Source organism: Ruditapes philippinarum, unplaced genomic scaffold (genome assembly GCF_026571515.1).
Source record: "Ruditapes philippinarum isolate M1 unplaced genomic scaffold, ASM2657151v2 ctg93_1_1_1_1, whole genome shotgun sequence".
Taxonomy (NCBI): Eukaryota; Metazoa; Mollusca; class Bivalvia; order Venerida; family Veneridae; genus Ruditapes; species Ruditapes philippinarum.
The window spans coordinates 374,664-396,221 of record NW_026860272.1 but is presented as its reverse complement, the minus strand read 5'-3'; the positions used below and the strand labels follow the sequence as shown (position 1 = coordinate 396,221).

At 35.0% G+C, this 21,558-nt stretch overlaps 2 protein-coding genes across 2 annotated transcripts in view; one reads left to right on the top strand and one right to left on the bottom strand.

Moving 5' to 3' along the window:
- LOC132759481 (PDZ domain-containing protein 2-like) overlaps nt 1-21,558 on the top strand; it is a 70,877-nt gene that overhangs the window by 16,563 nt on the left and 32,756 nt on the right. The window lies entirely within an intron of this gene.
- LOC132759473 (opioid-binding protein/cell adhesion molecule homolog) lies at nt 4,420-11,649 on the bottom strand. Its single transcript, XM_060751245.1, has 7 exons — nt 11,503-11,649; nt 11,152-11,258; nt 9,969-10,173; nt 9,220-9,360; nt 8,751-8,873; nt 7,323-7,477; nt 4,420-4,596 (listed from the first exon to the last, which is right to left on the bottom strand). The coding sequence occupies exons 1-7, from the start codon at nt 11,603-11,605 to the stop codon at nt 4,435-4,437; spliced, it is 996 nt and encodes a 331-aa protein (XP_060607228.1). The 5' UTR covers nt 11,606-11,649; the 3' UTR covers nt 4,420-4,434.

Genomic DNA, 21,558 nt, shown 5'->3' with positions numbered 1-21,558 from the left:
TGTTTGTCTTTTTTGTGTCGCCTCTACGGAGTAGTGGCGACATATAGGGATCACTTCTCCATCGTCTGTCTGTCGGTCTGTCTGTCTGTCCGTCACTTAACGTGTCAGGTCTACTCCTCAGAAACTACTGATGCAATTTTCTCCCAAACTTTACAGAAATGATGAGTACCAAGTCTAGTTGTGCACATTGTAGGCATTTTCCGATTCAATGATTTTTGTCAAAGTTATAGCCCTTTAATGACTTTTATTTTTTAAGTTTGGTCTGATTACTTCTCCTATACATTTGTACCACTGAAGCAATTTCAATGAAACTTTACAGGATTGATCTGTAGCTCAAGTACTTGCCCATAAAACACGGGTTTTCCAGTTAAATGATTTTTGGCAGAGTCATGGACCTTGAATAAAAAAGGTGTTTTGTGTGTGTTGCCAGCTACACAGAATCTTGTCCGCACTATTACTGCTTAGAAACTATAGATGCAATTTCAACCAAACTTTATAGGAATGATCAGTACAAGTCTAGTTGTGCATATCATTGTTTTTTTTTGGTTCAACGAATCAACAATTTTTGTCAGAGTTATGGCCCTTTAATTATTTTTATTTTCAAAAATTTTCTGGACTACCTTTTATACTTCTAATGCAATTTCATTGAAACTTTACAGCATATAACAAAGGTTTTCCACTTAAATGATTTTTGGCAGAGTTATGGCCCTTCAATATAAAAGCAACAATAATGGATTTTTACAGGATTGATCGTAGCACAAGTACTTGCACATATCACACTGGTTTTCTAGTTGAAGGGTTTTCAGCTGAGTTATGGGGGGCTTGAATAAAAAAAAAAAATGTGTTTTGGGCATGTTAATGAATTTTGGGTCTCCTGCTACACAGTAGCTGCAACATGAAATTGGCTATCATGAGAAAACACATGTCATCACTGATGGCCTGACCTTAAAATTGATCACAGATACTTTTTTGAGTTACAATTTCTTTTGAACAAGATCATTCAATATACAGTGTAGTGTAAAAACCTAATAACTATTTTGCTTTGAATAAGGTGTACATTTGAAAACAAACAAGGGAATATAGTGGCGTCTGTGGCTAGTGGTTAAGGTTCCTAACTTCAAACCACTTGCCCCTCATCGCTGTGGGTTCAAATCCCATCCTGGTCTTTGGAATTTTTTCATATGAGGAAGCTATCCAACATTGGCGATTCTACTCAGGTGCCCTTAAGTACCTGGATTCATATATGGAGGGGCACCTGAGGTCTCTCTGCAAAAATAAAGCTGGAAAGTCGTCATATGGCTTTAAACAGTGTTGGTGTGGTGAGGTAAAACAAAACAACAAGAAAAACCAAGGAAACATTTTTACCGTACACTTCCACAGTGTCAAAATCTGTGTCAATGGAATTGCTTGAATAACACGTATTTTTCCTAGTTGGTGTGAGGTAAAACAAAAACAACAATAAAAAACTCAAGGGAACATTTTACCATATACTTTCACAGTGTCATAATCTGTGCCTATGGAATTGCTTGCATAGCATGTATAATTCCCAAAGTCATCTTTCTGCAGGTGTATTATTGTCAAATACAGGTTTTTGTGATATTGTCTGTGTCACTACTGTAGAGTTCCGTCTGAAAAATAAGGATTTATAATCATGTTAATCTTTAAATTGTTACTTTAACTAGCCTTATAATTAGTCCCCTACCGGTTTAACCGGAGGGGACTTTAGGTTTACCCTCCGTCCGTCTGTCCGTCTGTCTGTCCGTCTGTCTGTCTGTCTGTCAGTAAGTCCGTCCGTCCACAAAACTGGATCCCGCGATAACGCAAAAAGTACTGAAAATATTTTTATGAAACTTGATATATGGATAGATGGCAGTATGGAGATTATGCACGACTTTTTTTTTTTCTTCCTATGTTTGAAAAAAAAAAAAAAAAAATTCTGGTTGGGCTATGGCAACAAATAGTCTGAAAATATGGCAAATTTAACACATAAACTGGATCCAGTGATAACTCAAAAAGTACTGAAAATATTTTTATGAAACTTGAAATATGGGTAGATGGCAGTCTGGAGATTATGCACATCTTTTTCTTTTTTCTTTTCTTCCTATGTTGAAAATTCTGGTTGCTATGGCAACAAATAGCCTGAATTTCAAGATTTCTGATTTAAATTTTTCAGCTTTTTCACTATATGTTCTTTATTTCTTAAGGTGTTTACTTCAAACTTTAAATATTGTATAAACATAATTTCCTTACTAAGCATGGAAACTTAACACATTACTGTGATATAGACAAACTTATTTTATTATGTTTTGTGGTCGATATTTTCAAATACAGACTTCATCCTCAAATTCATTATAAATGGCAATACACAGGAGTGTATGACAATTAAAGAACTTTTTGAGGGACCGGTAGGGGACTACTGTATTGCCCGCAATACTATCAAATGCTTGTTTTTCATCAATTTTATTAAAGCAGCTTTCAGCTTTTATTTTCTGTTGAAATAACAATTCTTAGTAAAAGTGCATCATCATCATTGTTGAGCCTTTTTTAAAAAAGCGTCCCTACAGGTATCTATAATGCATCAATGACATTTGCTTATAAATATAGAAGACCTTTAAACAGTAACTGTTATATAGATGAACTTAGAATTGTACTTTGTAAGATGATTTAAAGTCTCTTTCTAACTTCCAGTCCTGCTATATTGTTGTAATTTTCTGCTTATTTGACTGTTAATTTGCCTGCATACAGACAAGATTTAAAATTTGATTTCCTGTGGAAAATGTTAATCTATTACAAAAATATACCCAAGGTCAATGTTTGACTAGAGTGAACATGCCCTAGATCAATGTTTTGCATTTTGCAGGAGAAGAGCATATTGCCCTAGGTCAATGGATGATGGGAGAGACCACACCCTAGGTCAGTGCATTACTAGAGAGAACACGCCCTAGGCCAATTTTTGACTGAAGAGAACACACCCTTGGTCAATGTATGACTAGATTGAACATGCCCTAGGTCAATGTTTTATAGGGATCACTTCTCCATCATCTGTCTGTCTGTCTGTCTGTCTGTCTGTCCGTCACTTAACGTGTCAGGTCTACTCCTCAGAAACTACTGATGCAATTTTCTCCCAAACTTTACAGGAATGATCAGTACCAAGTCTAGTTGTGCACATTGTAGGCATTTTCCGATTCAATGATTTTTGTCAAAGTTATAGCCCTTTAATGACTTTTATTTTTTAAGGTTGGTCTGATTACTTATCCTATACCACTGAAGCAATTTCAATGAAACTTTACAGGATTGATCTGTAGCTCAAGTACTTGCCCATAAAACACGGGTTTTCCAGTTAAATGATTTTTGGCAGAGTCATGGACCTTGAATAAAAAAGGTGTTTTGTGTGTGTTGCCAGCTACACAGAATCTTGTCCGCACTATTACTTCTTAGAAACTACAGATGCAATTTCAACCAAACTTTATAGGAATGATCAGTACCAAGTCTAGTTGTGCATATCATTGTTTTTTTTTTGGTTCAACGAATCAACAATTTTTGTCAGAGTTATGGCCCTTTAATTATTTTTATTTTCAAAAATTTTCTGGACTACCTTTTATACTTCTAATGCAATTTCATTGAAACTTTACAGCATATAACAAAGGTTTTCCACTTAAATGATTTTTGGCAGAGTTATGGCCCTTCAATATAAAAGCAACAATAATGGATTTTTACAGGATTGATCGGTAGCACAAGTACTTGCACATATCACACTGGTTTTCTAGTTGAAGGGTTTTCAGCTGAGTTATGGGGGGCTTGAATAAAAAAATGTGTTTTGGCATGTTAATGAATTTTGGGTCTCCTGCTACACAGTAGCTGCAACATGAAATTGGCTATCATGAGAAAACACATGTCATCACTGATGGCCTGACCTTAAAATTGATCACAGATACTTTTTTGAGTTACAATTTCTTTTGAACAAGATCATTCAATATACAGTGTAGTGTAAAAACCTAATAACTATTTTGCTTTGAATAAGGTGTACATTTGAAAACAAACAAGGGAATATAGTGGCGTCTGTGGCTAGTGGTTAAGGTTCCTAACTTCAAACCACTTGCCCCTCATCGCTGTGGGTTCAAATCCCATCCTGGTCTTTGGAATTTTTTCATATGAGGAAGCTATCCAACATTGGCGATTCTACTCAGGTGCCCTTAAGTACCTGGATTCATATATGGAGGGGCACCTGAGGTCTCTCTGCAAAAATAAAGCTGGAAAGTCGTCATATGGCTTTAACAGTGTTGGTGTGGTGAGGTAAAACAAAACAACAATAAAAACCAAGGAAACATTTTACCGTACACTTCCACAGTGTCAAAATCTGTGTCAATGGAATTGCTTGAATAACACGTATTTTTCCTAGTTGGTGTGAGGTAAAACAAAACAACAATAAAAAACTCAAGGGAACATTTTACCATATACTTTCACAGTGTCATAATCTGTGCCTATGGAATTGCTTGCAAAGCATGTATAATTCCCAAAGTCATCTTTCTGCAGGTGTATTATTGTCAAATACAGGTTTTTTGTGATATTGTCTGTGTCACTACTGTAGAGTTCCGTCTGAAAAATAAGGATTTATAATCATGTTAATCTTTAAATTGTTACTTTAACTAGCCTTATAATTAGTCCCCTACCGGTTTAACCGGAGGGGACTTTAGGTTTACCCTCCGTCCGTCTGTCCGTCTGTCTGTCCGTCTGTCTGTCTGTCTGTCAGTCTGTCAGTCCGTCAGTCCGTCCGTCCACAAAACTGGATCCCGCGATAACGCAAAAAGTACTGAAAATATTTTTATGAAACTTGATATATGGATAGATGGCAGTATGGAGATTATGCACGACTTTTTTTTTTCTTCCTATGTTGAAAATTCTGGTTGCTATGGCAACAAATAGTCTGAAAATATGGCAAATTTAACACATAAACTGGATCCAGTGATAACTCAAAAAGTACTGAAAATATTTTTATGAAACTTGAAATATTGTTAGATGGCAGTCTGGAGATTATGCACATCTTTTTCTTTTTTCTTCCTATGTTGAAATTCTGGTTGCTATGGCAACAAATAGCCTGAATTTCAAGATTTCTGATTTAAATTTTTCAGCTTTTTCACTATATGTTCTTTATTTCTTAAGGTGTTTACTTCAAACTTTTAAATATAAGTTTCTGGTCATCAACCACATCATATGTGACAAGGTTTATAACTCTAGCACAAAAAATATCAGTATTACCTCCCTTGAACTTAGATTTTTTAGGGGAAAAAATGTTGTCTTTTTTAAATAACTTCTTTATTTCCTAATGTATCTACTTCAAACTTCATATATATGTTTCTTATTATCACTCGACATTTTTTGAGAAGGTTAAATACTCTAGCAAGACTATTTCCAGAATTATGTCCCCCTGAACTTAGATTTTTTTCGAGAAACTGGTATTTTCACTCCAACTTCTTCATTCCTTATAGGATTTACTTTAAAATCCCACATCGTAATAATATGACAAGGTTGTATAAAACAAATAATTTCCTTACTAAGCATGGAAACTTAACACATTACTGTGATATAGACAAACTTATTTTATTATGTTTTGTGGTCGATATTTTCAAATACAGACTTCATCCTCAAATTCATTATAAATGGCAATACACAGGAGTGTATGACAATTAAAGAACTTTTTGAGGGACCGGTAGGGGACTACTGTATTGCCCGCAATACTATCAAATGCTTGTTTTTCATCAATTTATTAAAGCAGCTTTCAGCTTTTATTTTCTGTTGAAATAACAATTCTTAGTAAAAGTGCATCATATCATTGTTGAGCCTTTTTTAAAAAAGCGTCCCTACAGGTATCTATAATGCATCAATGACATTTGCTTATAAATATAGAAGACCTTTAAACAGTAACTGTTATATAGATGAACTTAGAATTGTACTTTGTAAGATGATTTAAAGTCTCTTTCTAACTTCCAGTCCTGCTATATTGTGTAATTTTCTGCTTATTTGACTGTTAATTTGCCTGCATACAGACAAGATTTAAAATTTGATTTCCTGTGGAAAATGTTAATCTATTACAAAATATACCCAAGGTCAATGTTTGACTAGAGTGAACATGCCCTAGATCAATGTTTTGCATTTTGCAGGAGAGAGCATATTGCCCTAGGTCAATGGATGATGGGAGAGACCACACCCTAGGTCAGTGCATTACTAGAGAGAACACGCCCTAGGCCAATTTTTGACTGAAGAGAACACACCCTTGGTCAATGTATGACTAGATTGAACATGCCCTAGGTCAATGTTTTACTGGAGAAAACATGTGCTAGGTCAATGTATGACTGGAGAAAACACACTCTAGGTCGGTGTATGACTAGATTAGGTCAATGTATGACTGGATTGAACATGCCCTAGGTCAATGTATGACTGGATTGAACATGCCCTAGGTCAATATATGACTGAAGAGAACATGCCCTAGGTCAATGTATGACTGGAGAGAACATGCCCTAGGTCAATGTTTGACTTGAGAAAATATGCCCAGTAGGTCAATGTATGACTGGAGAAAACACACCCTAGGTCAATAAATGACTGGATAGAACATGCCCTAGGTCAATGTATGACTGGATTGAACACATGACTGAAGAGAACATGCCCTAGGTCAATGTATGACTGGAGAAACATTGCCCTAGGTCAATGTTTGACTTGAGAAAAATATGCCCAGTAGGTCAATGTATGACTGGAGAAAACACACCCTAGGTCTATTTATGACTGGATAGAACACACCCTAGGTCAATGTATGACTTGAGGAAATATGCCCTAGGTCAATATATGACTTGATTGAACATGCCCTAGGTCAATGTTTGACTGGAGAGAACACACCCTAGGTCAATGTATGACTGGATTGAACATGCCCTAGGTCAATGTATGGACTGGATTGAACATGCCCCTAGGTCAATATATGACTGGATTGAACATGCCCTAGGTCAATGTTTGACTGGAGAGAACACACCCTAGGTCAATGTATGACTGGAGAGAACACGCCCTAGGTCAATGTATGACTGGATTGAACATGCCCTAGGTCAATATATGACTGGATTGGGGTTGAACATGCCCTAGGTCAATATATGACTGTATTGAACCTGCCCTAGGTCAATGTATGACTGGATTGAACATGCCCTAGGTCAATGTTTGATTGGAGATTTGTCTGGAACCTTCATCTTATATAACAGCATGCTCATTTCTGTCAGAATATTCTGAGAAATAATCTGCACTGTAAACACTGAAATGAAAAATGTGAATGTGGCATCATGTACCTGGTATTTGTCATTGTTCAGGTTGTGAAGGCTGATGTTACCCTTTAGCCAGTGCATATCAGCCAATGGATCAGCTGTAATTTCACAATCCAATATGACTTCTCTCCCTACACTCTGACCAACCCTTTTGTAGGGGATGTTCACCTTTGGAGCAACTGAAGAAAACAAAAAACGTCTGTGCACTTCAATCCAAAAAAGCATCAGAATGTCCAACTTTCAAAAAGCAATTCAAAAACTCAAATTGTGAAAACTTGTGAAAAACTTGTGAAAAAAAAATGAACTATTTCGACAGTTTCTTTTGATTTGTATCTTAAAAGTACAGATTAAGGTTTTATGATCATACACATGTGAAAAAAACTTAGATTTTCAACTTTTTTTAATTTCTCAATAGCGATTACAGTAAACTCCGCTTATAACGAACTCATTGGGACATTCAAAATCTGTTCCTTATATCCGGAGTTCCTTGTAAGCATATAGCGAATTAGTTCCTTGTATCAAAAGTTTTTATAGCGAACAGATATACATATAACAAACTGATTGTTAAACATCGTCCGCCATTTTTAATAGCATTTGATTAAGAATAATTAGTCATTTATTTCTTTTTCAGACACAATACCCGAGAGCGTACATTTTGGAATTTGAAAATCCTTTGCTATTTCTGTTTTAGTTTTACTCCGTTTCTCAATTTTTCATAAAAAATCATATTTTGTTTCTTAACTAAGTGCTTTTCGTTTTCATTCAATAAATAAGAATAAACAAGATTTACCATTTTTCTTCCTTTTATATTGAATATCTTCTATTATATTTTAAGGGTGACTTTTACTAATCAAATATATAGATTTCTTTTCATTTCAATCAAGCATACTTTGTATGCGTGATTATGTTGAAAACCGATAATTATTTTACTCAAGCAAAACTATTAAAGAAAAGAAATTATAGAATAAAAGGAATTACCGACAAGAACTCGTGCTAAAAATATCCTAAATAGAAAACTATTACATACTTCTACAAATTCATTTTCATAGATATATTGAATGACATACAACAATAAACGGTACCTCTGCGAGTTTTATTATGTGCCAATGAAAACGAAAGTTGAAAATGCGGGATATATTTACGAATAGACGATATTTGGAGTTCGTTATTAAAGTGTAATTTTCTGCACTTTTAACTAAATTGGGACAAAGAAATGAGTTCCTTATAAGCGATAATTTCTTATAACCATGTTCGCTATAACCGTATATTTTTATATTAAATAAAGAAGGGCAAAATTCGGGCCAAAATAAATTGTTCCTTATAGCCGGAAGTTCGCTATAACCATGTTTGCTATAAATGAAGTTTACTGTATTCCTGAAATAGCTTTGAAAGGGCTTGGGTGCAAGTGTTAAGATAAGTTTTTTTATTTTACTCTATTTAAACAGTATGTACTTTGTATGACGACGCCAATTTGCCTGCTGTCTGACCAGCCATTAAAAGCCACGCACTCGTATGTACCGGCATTCTTTCTGGTTACATTTGGTATTGTCAGCACCCCACCAGAACTGTTAATGTCTGTAAAATACATAAACTTGGTTAAAATATGGTAACAAATAATATCGGATACAGAAAATTGTACCAGACAAACAGATTCTTCAACAGAAATAAGAAGTAAAACTATCAAGGGTTGGTTTTGTGCAAAACAGCTGTAACACAAATTACAATGTGAAGGAGTTATATCTGTTTTGCACTGATTGATTGAAATGGCTTATGGCTTAAATCCTCAAGGTCACATGATATAAATATAACTAGGAGGGTGTAAAAAAGATGCATTTCTGAGATTGAATGATTTCCATGACAGGGAAGTAACTCTTTTTCCAGGTCAGTAGTTTCAGCGTGATATTTAAGGTTGGCAACTTACCCTGCTTGTGTCCTGATTGTAGTTTATACCATTTGACTGTAGGCTGCGGAATCCCGGTGGCGTTACATTGTAGAGACAATGTTTCACCTTCTTTCAATATCACATCTCTGCTTGAAACATCATGTCTAATCTGTGCAGGAACTGCACAAAGAAAATGTGATTCTCTTCATATACAATTAAATTTATTAATTTAATTATAAATGTAATTATTGAAGTAGCAACATTTTTGTAAGAGTGATTATTACTGAGGAATTATTCTTAGCATGATCTGAGTGCCAAGACGGACTAGCAGTGCCATTTTTAGCTCACCTTCACAACCTGATCACAGAGTGCTCAAGGTGAACTATTGTGACCCCCTGTGTCTTATGTCCAACTTCAATCTAAGGCACATTATGCCTCGGAGAAAAACTCCTTCTCTACACAGAGCAAACATGAATTTTAAAATGTTTAAAAAAAAATGGTTTTAGAGAAATGTAAGATGCTTGTTACTTGAAAAAAAGAGTAGGGATAAATGTGAAATAGTTTGTCATAAATGTAGTAAAATGTAAACAAAGTAAATGTTATACAAATATATTATAATATCATTAATGAGTTACTTTTTTGTACAATTTTATTAATTTAATGAATTGTAAATCAAGAAACTATTACAACCACAAAATTCAAAATGTATAGTATTGTGTTCCAAATTATTCTTAAATTAACTATATTTCAAAATACATTAAATGAAACATTTATGAAAATCAATTTACCTTTAACGTCAAGGATGACAATTGTTGATATGACCGGATTGGTGTTTACTTGACAGATATAGTTACCTCTGTCACTGGACCTAACATTTTGAATGCGCAGGTTCCAGTCACTGCTAAATGGTCTTTCTACGGAGTAACGAGTGTCATCTATTATTCTACGATCCATGTGGGTCAATAATAACCGTGAAGGACTTGTCCATATTACCTTTAAAAAGACATAAAAATAGTTGACAGTAGCTAACAGTCTTAGATTCTATTTCAAATAAAGGACTCACATGCTTTGGGAGATGCTTTGGTAGTTTAGCGCGGAGGAAGGTAGTCTAGTACTGGTGTAACTCTCCAGGAACGATGGTTAGGAAACTACCCGCATATATGACTGAAATACTGTTGGAAAAAGGCGTAAAATGAAACAAACAAACAAACAAAAACAAGGACTCACATGATCATTTCTGTAAATTTGATTTGTTTTTGGAAAATAAATAGGGGTACTGTTACAGTCATGTCAGAGTTGACGTTGCAGTTGCTGCCACAAACTTTAACCTTGATCATAACTTTTTAAGTTGTTGGTGTATTGTCTTCATACTTGGTCACAACAACCCTTGGGACATGACCTTCAAGTAGACCAGACTAAACTTGACTTTCATTCATAAATGACCTTGACCTTCAAGGACAAATGTCTAAATTTTGCTTGATTTTTGCCGGCTTTTGCTATTAGTGGCTATATTTTTAGCTCACCTGTCACAAAGTGACATGGTTAGCTTTTGTGATCGCTTTTCGTCAGTCTGTCCGTCCGTCGTCGGTCCATAAACATTTACTTTAAATGACATCTCCTCATAAACAGCAAAGCCAATTTCATCCAAACTTCACAGGAATGTTCCTGTGGTAGCCAACTTTAAAAATTGTTCAAAGAATATACATGTAATTCCATGCAGAAGTCTGGTTGCCATTGCAACCGAAAGAAAAAAACTTAAAAAATCTTCTTTTAAAAATCGATAGAGCTAGAGCTTAAATATTTGGCATGAAACATCATTTAGTCAGTGTCTACTAAGTTTGTTCAAATAAAAGCTCTGGGGTCTGGTGTTTTAAAATGTTACTGTATATATTTATTATGTAATTTAAAAGTATATCTCAAATAAACTATAAAGGCACTGATACAAAAAATAAAATGGCACATTTCATTTACCTTATGATCGCCAAGGTTTTTTACAGCACAAGGCAACATGGCTGTATTTCCTTCTACAACTGTGATATTTGTAACCGGAATAATGAAAGATGGTCTTGCGCCATAAACTGTGGACAAAAATGTTCAAGGAATGCAGTTTAGAATACTGGTACACATACAATCTGTTATAACGATTTCATATTAAATCATGCATGCAAACGAAGAACGATTAAGTCATTACAATAAGATGCCGTTTAGAATACAAAATTAACGCTTTAAACAGCTAAAGTCAGTTCCTTTAATAATTTATTTTTCATTATTAAGTGTTTTAGTTTTTGCAGTATGATGATAATTATTATAGAAAAATCTTACCTGCTGTAAACACTTTTAAGAAACAAAACAAGACCAGAATATTTAGAGAAATATCCATGGTTACATATGCGTTCCTCAGTGTTCTACACGCTGTGATTATCATACGCTATGATGTAACCTAGATAATATCACTATATTATGATACAGTTGACTCTCGTTATCTCGAAGTCATTGGGACTATCCAAAAAATATCGAGATAACGAAATGTTGAGATAAACGTATAAGGGTTTGAACCAGATAGAACTTGATTTTTACAAAAGACATGACTTTTGTGCATTCCTATAGACTATAGTCTAATGATATCTCCATGTTTTGCTTGCTTGAGCTTTATATCATGAAGCCAATATTTTAAAAAAGTTACATTAGCGGAAAATACTGATAAACGTGATAAATACACATAGTGAGGTTTACTCAGTAATACATCACTATAGCGAAAACATTGTTTTCAGCGTGGTCGATCCAGATATCCTTCCCGGTTAGTTATCAGGCTCTTCTAAAGATTGTTTGATTTTCTAATGATGTGAAACTTTTATAAAATCAGCTTGACTTGTTACAAACATAATCATCATTATGACATGCGCTATTGAGCGATTATCATCTGTTTTGTGTTTTTCATACCTCTACAGGGGACAGACGAAAAATTGTTAGTCGAGATAAACAAAAAATAATAGTGTGAAAAGAACTGAAATTTTACTCCGAGATATTTAAAATATCGAAATAAAAATGTCAAGATAAACAAATATATCCAGTATAGATAAAGAAGGGAGAAAATCGGATCTTTCAAATTTTCATCAAGAATATCGAGAATAATAATATCTGTCATATTTTGCGGTTCGGATCGGAATATCCGTCCCGAGGTGACCCGCCCATGGGCGGGTGACCGAGGGACGGATATTCCGATCCGAACCGCAAACATATGTCAGATATTTTTTCTTGCATATTCTACCATATTCCATTATATTTTAAATTCTTTATCTTTATTTTCAATGAAAATTTATATCATTACAACCGTAACTACTTTCATTCAACAGCGTATGAATTACAAAATCATTCATAACGGTAAAATGACGTCATCTTTATCGTGCCATTGTACAGCACGCGACTCATCTGGAACCCCCCATGCCAGATGAAATTTCCGGCATGGGTAAAACTAACGGAAACGCCAGTCTGATATGCAAGAAAAACAATGTCAAGATAACGATAGTTGACTGTATTAACAATTGATGCTAAATTATAGAAGTATGCACTGACTTGTAAAATTTTACATATAAAAATTAAGTGATATTGCACACTTTATGACAACAAAAGTCCTGTACATGAATGCATTACCATTTACTTAAGGTAGCTCGCTACTTTCCGACCGAAATATGACAACATCTCAGATCTTGATGATTTTTGGTATGCAAACATATAAATATGTGAGCTTTAATTCTGCAGTATTATTTTATAAATAAACAGCGTTACTCTGACGTCAAAGCGCCCTCTATCGGTGGCGGTGAAATTGCGTCTTTTTTATCAATAAACCGGTCTGTTCTTATCAATTTTCATCCGATTTCCTTCATTTTAATATCATAATGTTCAGTAAATGTATGTCTTTGTAATGATGTCTTTCTTTAACATTTACTTAATAGTCTGCGATTTTACGTCATTTTTCTCTACGTTCTGACGTCCATATTTGATGCAAATATCGCGCGATATCGCATTAAAGATTGTGTAATAAAAAAAAATCAACACGGTGAATTTTGCTATAATTTTCCGAGCGTGTAGTGAGATAGTGAAGGAAAATATTTATGCAATAAAAATATAGGGTCAACGCGTAAGATATTTTGCTATTACTGTTTTAAAATAAAATAAAGGTGAGTGAAACGTTATGATTTTGGTGACGTTAATAGTTGTTGGAGTTCAAAGAATAATACCAAATAACAATTTTCTTACGTCAAACATTACGATAGTAAGTATAAACAACACAGGGACTTGATGAAACGTATATTTTTTAAATTGTTGATTATTTTCTCATTGAAAGCATGCGCTAGATGAGCACATTTACAATGTTTAATCCGACAATCCCCTTTTAAATACTTTTCTAATTTGCAGGATACAGTCCCATACATCTTTTAATTCTAATTTTATAATGTGATGTTGTTAAAGTGTTATATTATTATATGAATTAACTAGTTTTAGCGCAAAAAATAAGATTCACATATTGCTGTATGAATGAAGTAAGAATATTAGGTCGCTTAGCTTATACCCGTAGAATATTTATTTTACGTTACATTCAGCCTTTAAACACTTTCATAAAATCACATAAAGGCAGACGAGCCTCGGTGTCAAAACACATCGTAAAACTACAATTCAAATAGATATGCATACAAATGTGTCGAAATAAGTGACTATCAGTGAATCATGGCTTACGTACAAATCGTTGCTTCTTCCAGTTGATCATATATTTTTGAAACGTAAATTTGATTCATTTCCTACCACAGACATAGATGTTATCTATGTATCTGTTCCTACTAACTGATATATACAATTCAAAATTGTTACATATGATAACATGGAAGTTTATGTTGTACCGAGATACACATAACATGATGACATTGCGACTGCACCAGCCTTTTCATTCTTTTTTTCTGACATTCTTTGCAAAATTTATGTTTTATAATTTCCACTTATGTGGCCTTTTAATTATATCTTTCAATATTCTGAATTGTCTTTCAGTCCTCGAGGTATTTATATCCATTCGTTGCAGTTTTTCAGCGATTGATACCAACTTTTGCAGACAGTTATACCCTGATTTGTTGTACATGTATATAATTGAAGATATTCATCGAAATGCAGGCATCTGACAGGACTTTTAAAAGAACATTTTTACGGAACATGTCTACAAACTATTGTTGTTGATGGTTTTCACACATTTTTATTCCTGTCAGTATGTTATTTATCGAAAAAGTCGTGAAAATTTCCTTGAGAAAAATATTTGACGTCACCAAAATCATTACGTTTTACTCACCCTTTATTTTATATTCAAATAGTAATAGCAAAATATCTTACGCGTTGACCCTATATTTTTATTGCATAAATATTTTCTTTTATGACTTCACTACATGTTAAAAAAATTATAGCAAAATTCACCGTGTTGATTTTTTATTATTTCACAATCTTTATTGCGATATCGCGCGATATTTGCATCAAATATGGACGTCAGAACGTGAGGGAAAATAACGTAGAATCGCAGAGTATTAAGCAAATGTTCAAGAAAGACATCGTTACAAAGACATACATTTACTGAACATTATAAAATTAAAATGAAGGAAATCGGATGAAAATTGATAATAACAGACCGGTTTATTGATAAAAAAGACGCAATTTCGCCGCCACCGATAGAGGGCGCTTTGACGTCATAGTAACGCTGTTTATTTATAAAATAATGCTGCAGAAGTAAAGCTTACATATCTACATGTCTGTATACCAAAAATCATCAAGATCTGAGATATTGTCAAATTTCGGTCGGAAAGTAGCGAGCTACCTTAAGTAGTTCTTCTGGTAAAATGATATATTGGTCACTTGTTGATATGCATTTAAATGAAATTATCTCTCATGATATACCGGGGTAGCTTTTTTCAAAGAAATTTATTACCAAACAATTTTCTGTGGGTTATTTGTTCAATCAAGTTGTTTTAGCTCAACGAATATTAATATGCTCTAGAAATTCTATGCAGACTCATGAAATACTATGTTCTTTAAGATATAATGCTCTCGCAGGACATGCACTTCTGAAATATTTTCTATTAAATGGACTAAAAATATTATGCTTTTGAAATATTATGCTCAAGAAATTTAATATTCTGGAATGTTATGCTTTTTCTATTCTGCTCTGAAAATATTAGATTCTTGAAATATTATTTTCTATTAAGTGCTTATAAAAATATTATGCTCTGGGAACATTAATATAATTTTATGCTCTGAAATAATTATATGCTCTGGAAATATTTACATTCTTAGGAAATATTAATCCTTTACCTCATCTAGACAAGTTATGACGGCTTTTCAACCCCCCCTTTTTGAGGCCTCAAACAGTGAAAAAATGCCCTATTTAGGCCCCAAACACTTTTTAGCTCACCTGTCACAAAGTGACAGGGTGAGCTTTTGTGATCGCTTTTCGTCCGTCGTCCGTCCGTCGTCCGTCCGTCCGTAAACTTTTACTTTAAATGACATCTCCTCATAAACCACTAAGCCAATTTCATCCAAACTTCACAGGAATGTTCCTTTGGTGGTCACCTTTAAAAATTGTTCAAAGAATTTAATTCCATGCAGAACTCTGGTTGCCATGGCAACCGAAAGAAAAAACTTTAAATATCTTCTTTTAAAAAACCCTAAGAGCTAGAGCTTAGATATTTGGCATGAAACATCTTCTAGTGAGTGTCTACCAAGTTTGTTCAAATAAAATCCCTGGGGTCAAAATTGGCCCCGCCCCAGGGGGTCATTGATTTTCCCTATATGCATATAGTAAAAACTTAAAAATTCTTCTTTTAAAGAACCCAAAGAGCTAGAGCTAAGATATTCAGCATGAAACATCTTCTAATGAGTGTGTACCAAGTTTGTTCAAATAAAAGCCCTGGGGTCAAAATTGGCCCGCCCCAGGGGGTCATTGATTTTCCCTATATGCATATAGTAAAAACTTAAAAATTCTTCATTTAAAGAACCCAAAGAGCTAGAGCTAAGATATTCAGCATGAAACATCTTCTAATGAGTGTGTACCAAGTTTGTTCAAATAAAAGCCCTAGGGTTAAAAATGGCCCCGCCCCAGGGGGTCATTGATTTTCCCTATATGCATATAGTAAAAACTTACAAAATCTTCTTTGAAAGAACTCAAAGAGCTAGAGCTAAGATATTCAGCATGAAACATCTTCTAATGGGTGTCTACCAAGTTTGTTCAAATAAAAGCCCTAGGGTCGAAATTGGCCCCGCCTCGGGGGTCATTGATTTTCCTTATACATGTATGTGTATAGCAAAAACTTAAATAATCTTCTTTGAAAAAACCCAAATAGCTAGAGTTTAAATATTAAGCATGAAACATCTTCTAGTGCGTGTCTACAAAGTTTGTTCAAATAAAAGCCCTGAGGTCAAAATTGGCCCCGCCCCGGGGGGTCTTGATTTTCCCTATATGCATATAGTAAAAACGTAAAAAATCTTCTTGAAAAAACCTAAATAGCTAGAGTTTAGATATTTGGCATGAAACATCTTCTAGTGAGTGTCTACCAAGTTTGTTCAAATAAAATCCCTGGGGTCAAAATTGGCCCCGCCCCAGGGGGTCATTGATTTTCCCTATATGCATATAGTAAAAACTTAAAAATTCTTCTTTTAAAGAACCCAAAGAGCTAGAGCTAAGATATTCAGCATGAAACATCTTCTAATGGGTGTCTACCAAGTTTGTTCAAATAAAAGCCCTGGGGTCAAAATTGGCCCCGCCCCGGGGGTCATTGATTTTCCTTATATGTGTATAGCAAAAACTTAAATAATCTTCTTTGAAAAAACCGAAATAGCTAGAGTTTAGATATTAAGCATAAAATATCTTCTAGTAAACGGCTACAAAGTTTGTTCAAATAGAAGCCCTGGGGTCAAAACTGGCCCCGCCCCAGGGGTGTCATTGTTTTTAAATATGTGTGTGTAGTAAAAACTTAAAAATCTTCTTTTAAAAAACCCAATGAGCTAGAGCTTAGATGTTTAGCATGAAATATCTTCTTATGGATGTCTACAAAGTTTGTTCAAATAAAAGCCCTTGGGTGAAAATTGGCCCTGCAGGGGTGGATGGGGGGGAGAGTGGGTGCTGGCGGACGGGGGGCAAGTGAGATCATTGTTTTTCATTACATGTGTGTAGTAAAAACTTATTATTGTGAAACATCTTCTAATGAGTGTCTTCCAAGTTTGTTCAAATAAAAGCCCTGGGGTTTAAACGGGCCCCGCTCCGGGGGCCTATATACAGGTGAGCGACTTCAGGGCCATCATGGCCCTCTTGTTTTCGTTTTAGAAATGTTGTTTAAAAAGTGATCACTCGGCGCCGCCCCTCATTAAGATGGTACATCAAGGGGTTGCCAGAAGGGAGATGAACCCCTATCTGTTTGGGGGGTTTGAAGTTTGGCAGCAGTCCCCCTGATCGCCAAGAAAATTTTGGACATGTGACAGGCTTTAAATGGCCTCAGGTCGATCGTAAGGTAACATGTAACCAACGCTGAAAAACCTTTTACTCTATCTCAATCCATTGAGAAGTTGCAGCACTTTGAAATCAGTTTTGATGGAAAAAACAATGCAAAATATTGATTTTTGGCAATTTTGAGACGTCCCTCCTGTTGCCAATGTTACAGGAAATTTAAGATTGAGCATGTCGTTACAAAGGCAATGGTCCAGTCAACATTTGTGCCAAGTTTGATTAGTATTGAAGCATTTTTCATAGTTTCATAGCAGTTTGAACTTGTAACAGGAAGCTTTTCAATGAAAACGGCCATTTTTCACAATATGCTCATGAAGGAAATAAAAGGGTTAATAAATGATCTGGAAATATTACTCAATGCTCTGGAAATATTAATAAATGCCCAGGAAATGCCCAGGAATTTAAGGTTTCAATTTTAGATATTTAAACTGTAAAGGTAGGAATTAAACCCAATAAATAATTGATTTACACTGACAGCACTCATTTTTCATTATGAAAAGTAAGTAAAAAGAAACTTAAAATGTATTGAAAATGAGGTAGACAAAAGGCAAGCTGTTATCAGCATATTTTCCTTTAAATATGTTTAAAATGTCATTTTTCAAAGAATGTAAAACTATGATCTATATAGGGAGGTGTCCTAGTTTTATTTATTATGTGTGTTTTTCTGTTGTTTTCTTTTTTGTTTTTTGTTGGGGGGGGGGGGGGGGGGGGGGGGGGGGGGGGGGGGGTGTTGATTAACCCGATTTTAGCACATTCATCTCCTTGGTCAATCAACCTTATCTGAATATTTAACTAACCAGTGATTACCTATATTTTACTGCAAGGGAACATCTACTTATCTTGCATGATTTCTGACAACTCCATGAAAGACGTTTTATGACTTCATGTCCGAAACATATTGCCAAGGAGAAATTTTTCTTTGTGCAAGGATCAAACCAGAGACCTGAATTACAAATCTTTTGCTCTCTCTATTGAGCTTTGTAAGGCAGACCTAATAACTGTATGAGAGCTGAGCATATTAATAAACTCTACAGTGGATGTGCTCAGACATAGTGAGTAAAACAAACCCGAGGACGTCCATGTATTCATTAAAAAGGAGCTCTAATAAGCAATTAAGAATTGATGACATTCATAGGGACATCCATGGCTGAGTGGTTAAGGTCTTTGACTTCTAACTACTTGCCTCTCGCAGCTGTAGGTTCGAGACAGGCAAGTGTCGTCAGATTCTTCATGTGAGAAAGCTATTCAGCTAAGTCGGTGTTTCTATTCTGGTACCAGTTTATGATTGAAATAATGCACAGCGGGGCACCTGAGGTCATCCCCCCACCAGTAAAGCTGGAAGGTTGCCATATGTCCTATACTGTGTTGGTGGGACATTTCTTTTGTTTGTTTGTTTGTTTCATTTTACGCCTTTTTCCAACAGTATTTCAGTCATAAAGGCAGGTAGTTTCCTAACCATTGTTCCTGGAGAGTTACACCAGTACTAGACTATCTTCCTCCACGCTTAACTACCGAAGCATCTCCCGGGGATCAAACCCACACCAGAGAGGTAACTAGATTAAGTCATCGACTGTTACCCCTCGAACCTGGAGGTGGGACATAAAACCCAGCCAAAATTAAAGAAAAAAATAATAAAGAAAAAAGCTTCATGATGTCCTTGTTTTATTATCCCCCGCCGATGGAATCGGGAGGGGGATATAGTTTTGGCGTTGTCCGTCCGTCCGTCCGAATTTCGTTTCCGGAGTAGTTCTCTGCAACTAATGGCTGGAATTCAACGAAACTTTATGGGAATGTTGATCAGCATGTGAAGTTGTGCACCTGGGTATTTTCGTCTGGATATTTTTAGTATTTTTAGAGTTATTGCCCTTGACTCAGTAAAATTTTGTCCGAATTTCGTTTCCGGAGTAGTTCTCTGCAACTAATGGCTGGAATTCAACGAAACTTTATGGGAATGTTGATCAGCATGTGAAGTTGTGCACCTGGGTATTTTCGTCTGGATATTTTTAGTATTTTAAGAGTTATTGCCCTTGACTTAGTAAAATTTTGTAATTTTCAACTTGTGTCGCATGTAACTCAAAAAGTATTTGACCTAGAGTCATGAAACTTTACAGGAATGTTGATCAGTATGTGTAGTTGTGCACCTGGGTATTTTCGTCTGGATATTTTTAGTATTTTTAGAGTTATTGCCCTTGACTTAGTAAAATTTTGTAATTTTCAACTTGTGTCGCATGTAACACGAAAAGTATTTGACCTAGAGTCATGATACTTTACAGGAATGTTGATCAGCATGTGTAGTTGTGCACCTGGGTATTTTCGTCTGGATTTATTTTGTATTTTTAGAGTTATTGCCCTTGACTTAGAAAATGTTTGCAATTTTCAACATGTGTCGCATGTAACTCAAAAAGGATTTGACATAGGGTCATTAAACCTTATTGGAAAGTTGCTCAGCATATTTAGTTTGTTCCTAGGGTTTCGCTTGTGGATTTATCCAGTATTTGTAGAGTTATTTCCCTTGACTTAGTAAAAACTGTTTCATTATGTTGTTATTTGATCCTTGAGTGCTTGAGTTAGAATCGACCAATTTTACAGGAATAATGATCAACATCACTAAATTACAGGAATAATGATTCACGTCACTGCGATGCTATGAACCTGGGACTTTGCATGTGGATTTTTTTCAGTTTTGTTAGAGTTATTGCCCTTGAATTACAGTAGTATAAATTTGCAATTTTCAACTTGGGGTTTGCTTGGGGATTTATTCAGTATTTGTAAAGTTCTTGCCCTTTACTTAGTAAAAAGATTTTTAGTTTTCAAAAAATATTTGACCTAGAGTCATAAGATTGACAGAACAGTGGCGCGGTGGGGGCACCCGTGTCCTATGGACAGATTTCTAGTTTTTATTAAAGAAGAATTAAAATGATTTGTTACAATAACATTTAAAAATATTTGAAAATTGTGAGATCCCTTCTTGATGCCTTGAAAATGGCAATGAAGTCTGGAGATTAAGATGTTTTTACATCTATGTGAGCTATTGTGATCCCCCACCGTCCGTCGTCGTGCGTCGTCAGCAATTTCTTTAAACAACATCTCCTCAGAAACAAATGACTGCACAGCAACCAAACTTTACAGGAATGATCCTAGGGTGGTCCCCTGACAAAGTTGATCAAATTGTTACGGTCTGTTGCATAAGTAGGTCACCGGGCCAGAAAAGGAGTTTCAAAAATGCAAAATTAAAAAATCTTGTCTGAAAGTACAAGGCCGAGAGCTTTGATATTTGGTATATGATATAACCTATAGGTCCTCTACCAAAATTGTTCAAATTTTAGCCCTGGGGTCAAAATTGGCCCCACTCCAGGGGGTCATAGATATTCCTTATATGTATATAGTGAAAACTTAAAAATTCTTCTTGGCTTCAAGTTCAAAGAATATTACAGTTTATGCCATGATTAATATATAAATAAAGCCTTATGTCTTCAGTTGTTGTGTTAATAATAACCAGTACTCGGCGGGGGATATAAATTCAACGAATTTGCTTGTTAATTATAATGTATAAAATGTTGAGCTGACAATTCATTTAGCAATAAATCACCAACAGTCTGACTCATTTTGACCTAATGTTTATAGTATCATTTCTTCTTGATCATGATTGTGCAAACAACCTCCTTCAAGTTAGGTACCGGTATATAAATGAAGCAAAGAACTGGTAGAATCAAAACTTTTTATATAAGTCGTCTGAAAAGACTGTCTGCTGTTTATATCCCAGACTGTATAGACAGAGATTTCCAGGAAATCATTATAAATGATTGTGGAAATCAAATCCATTCCCCAGCAACATTTCTCTGTACCAT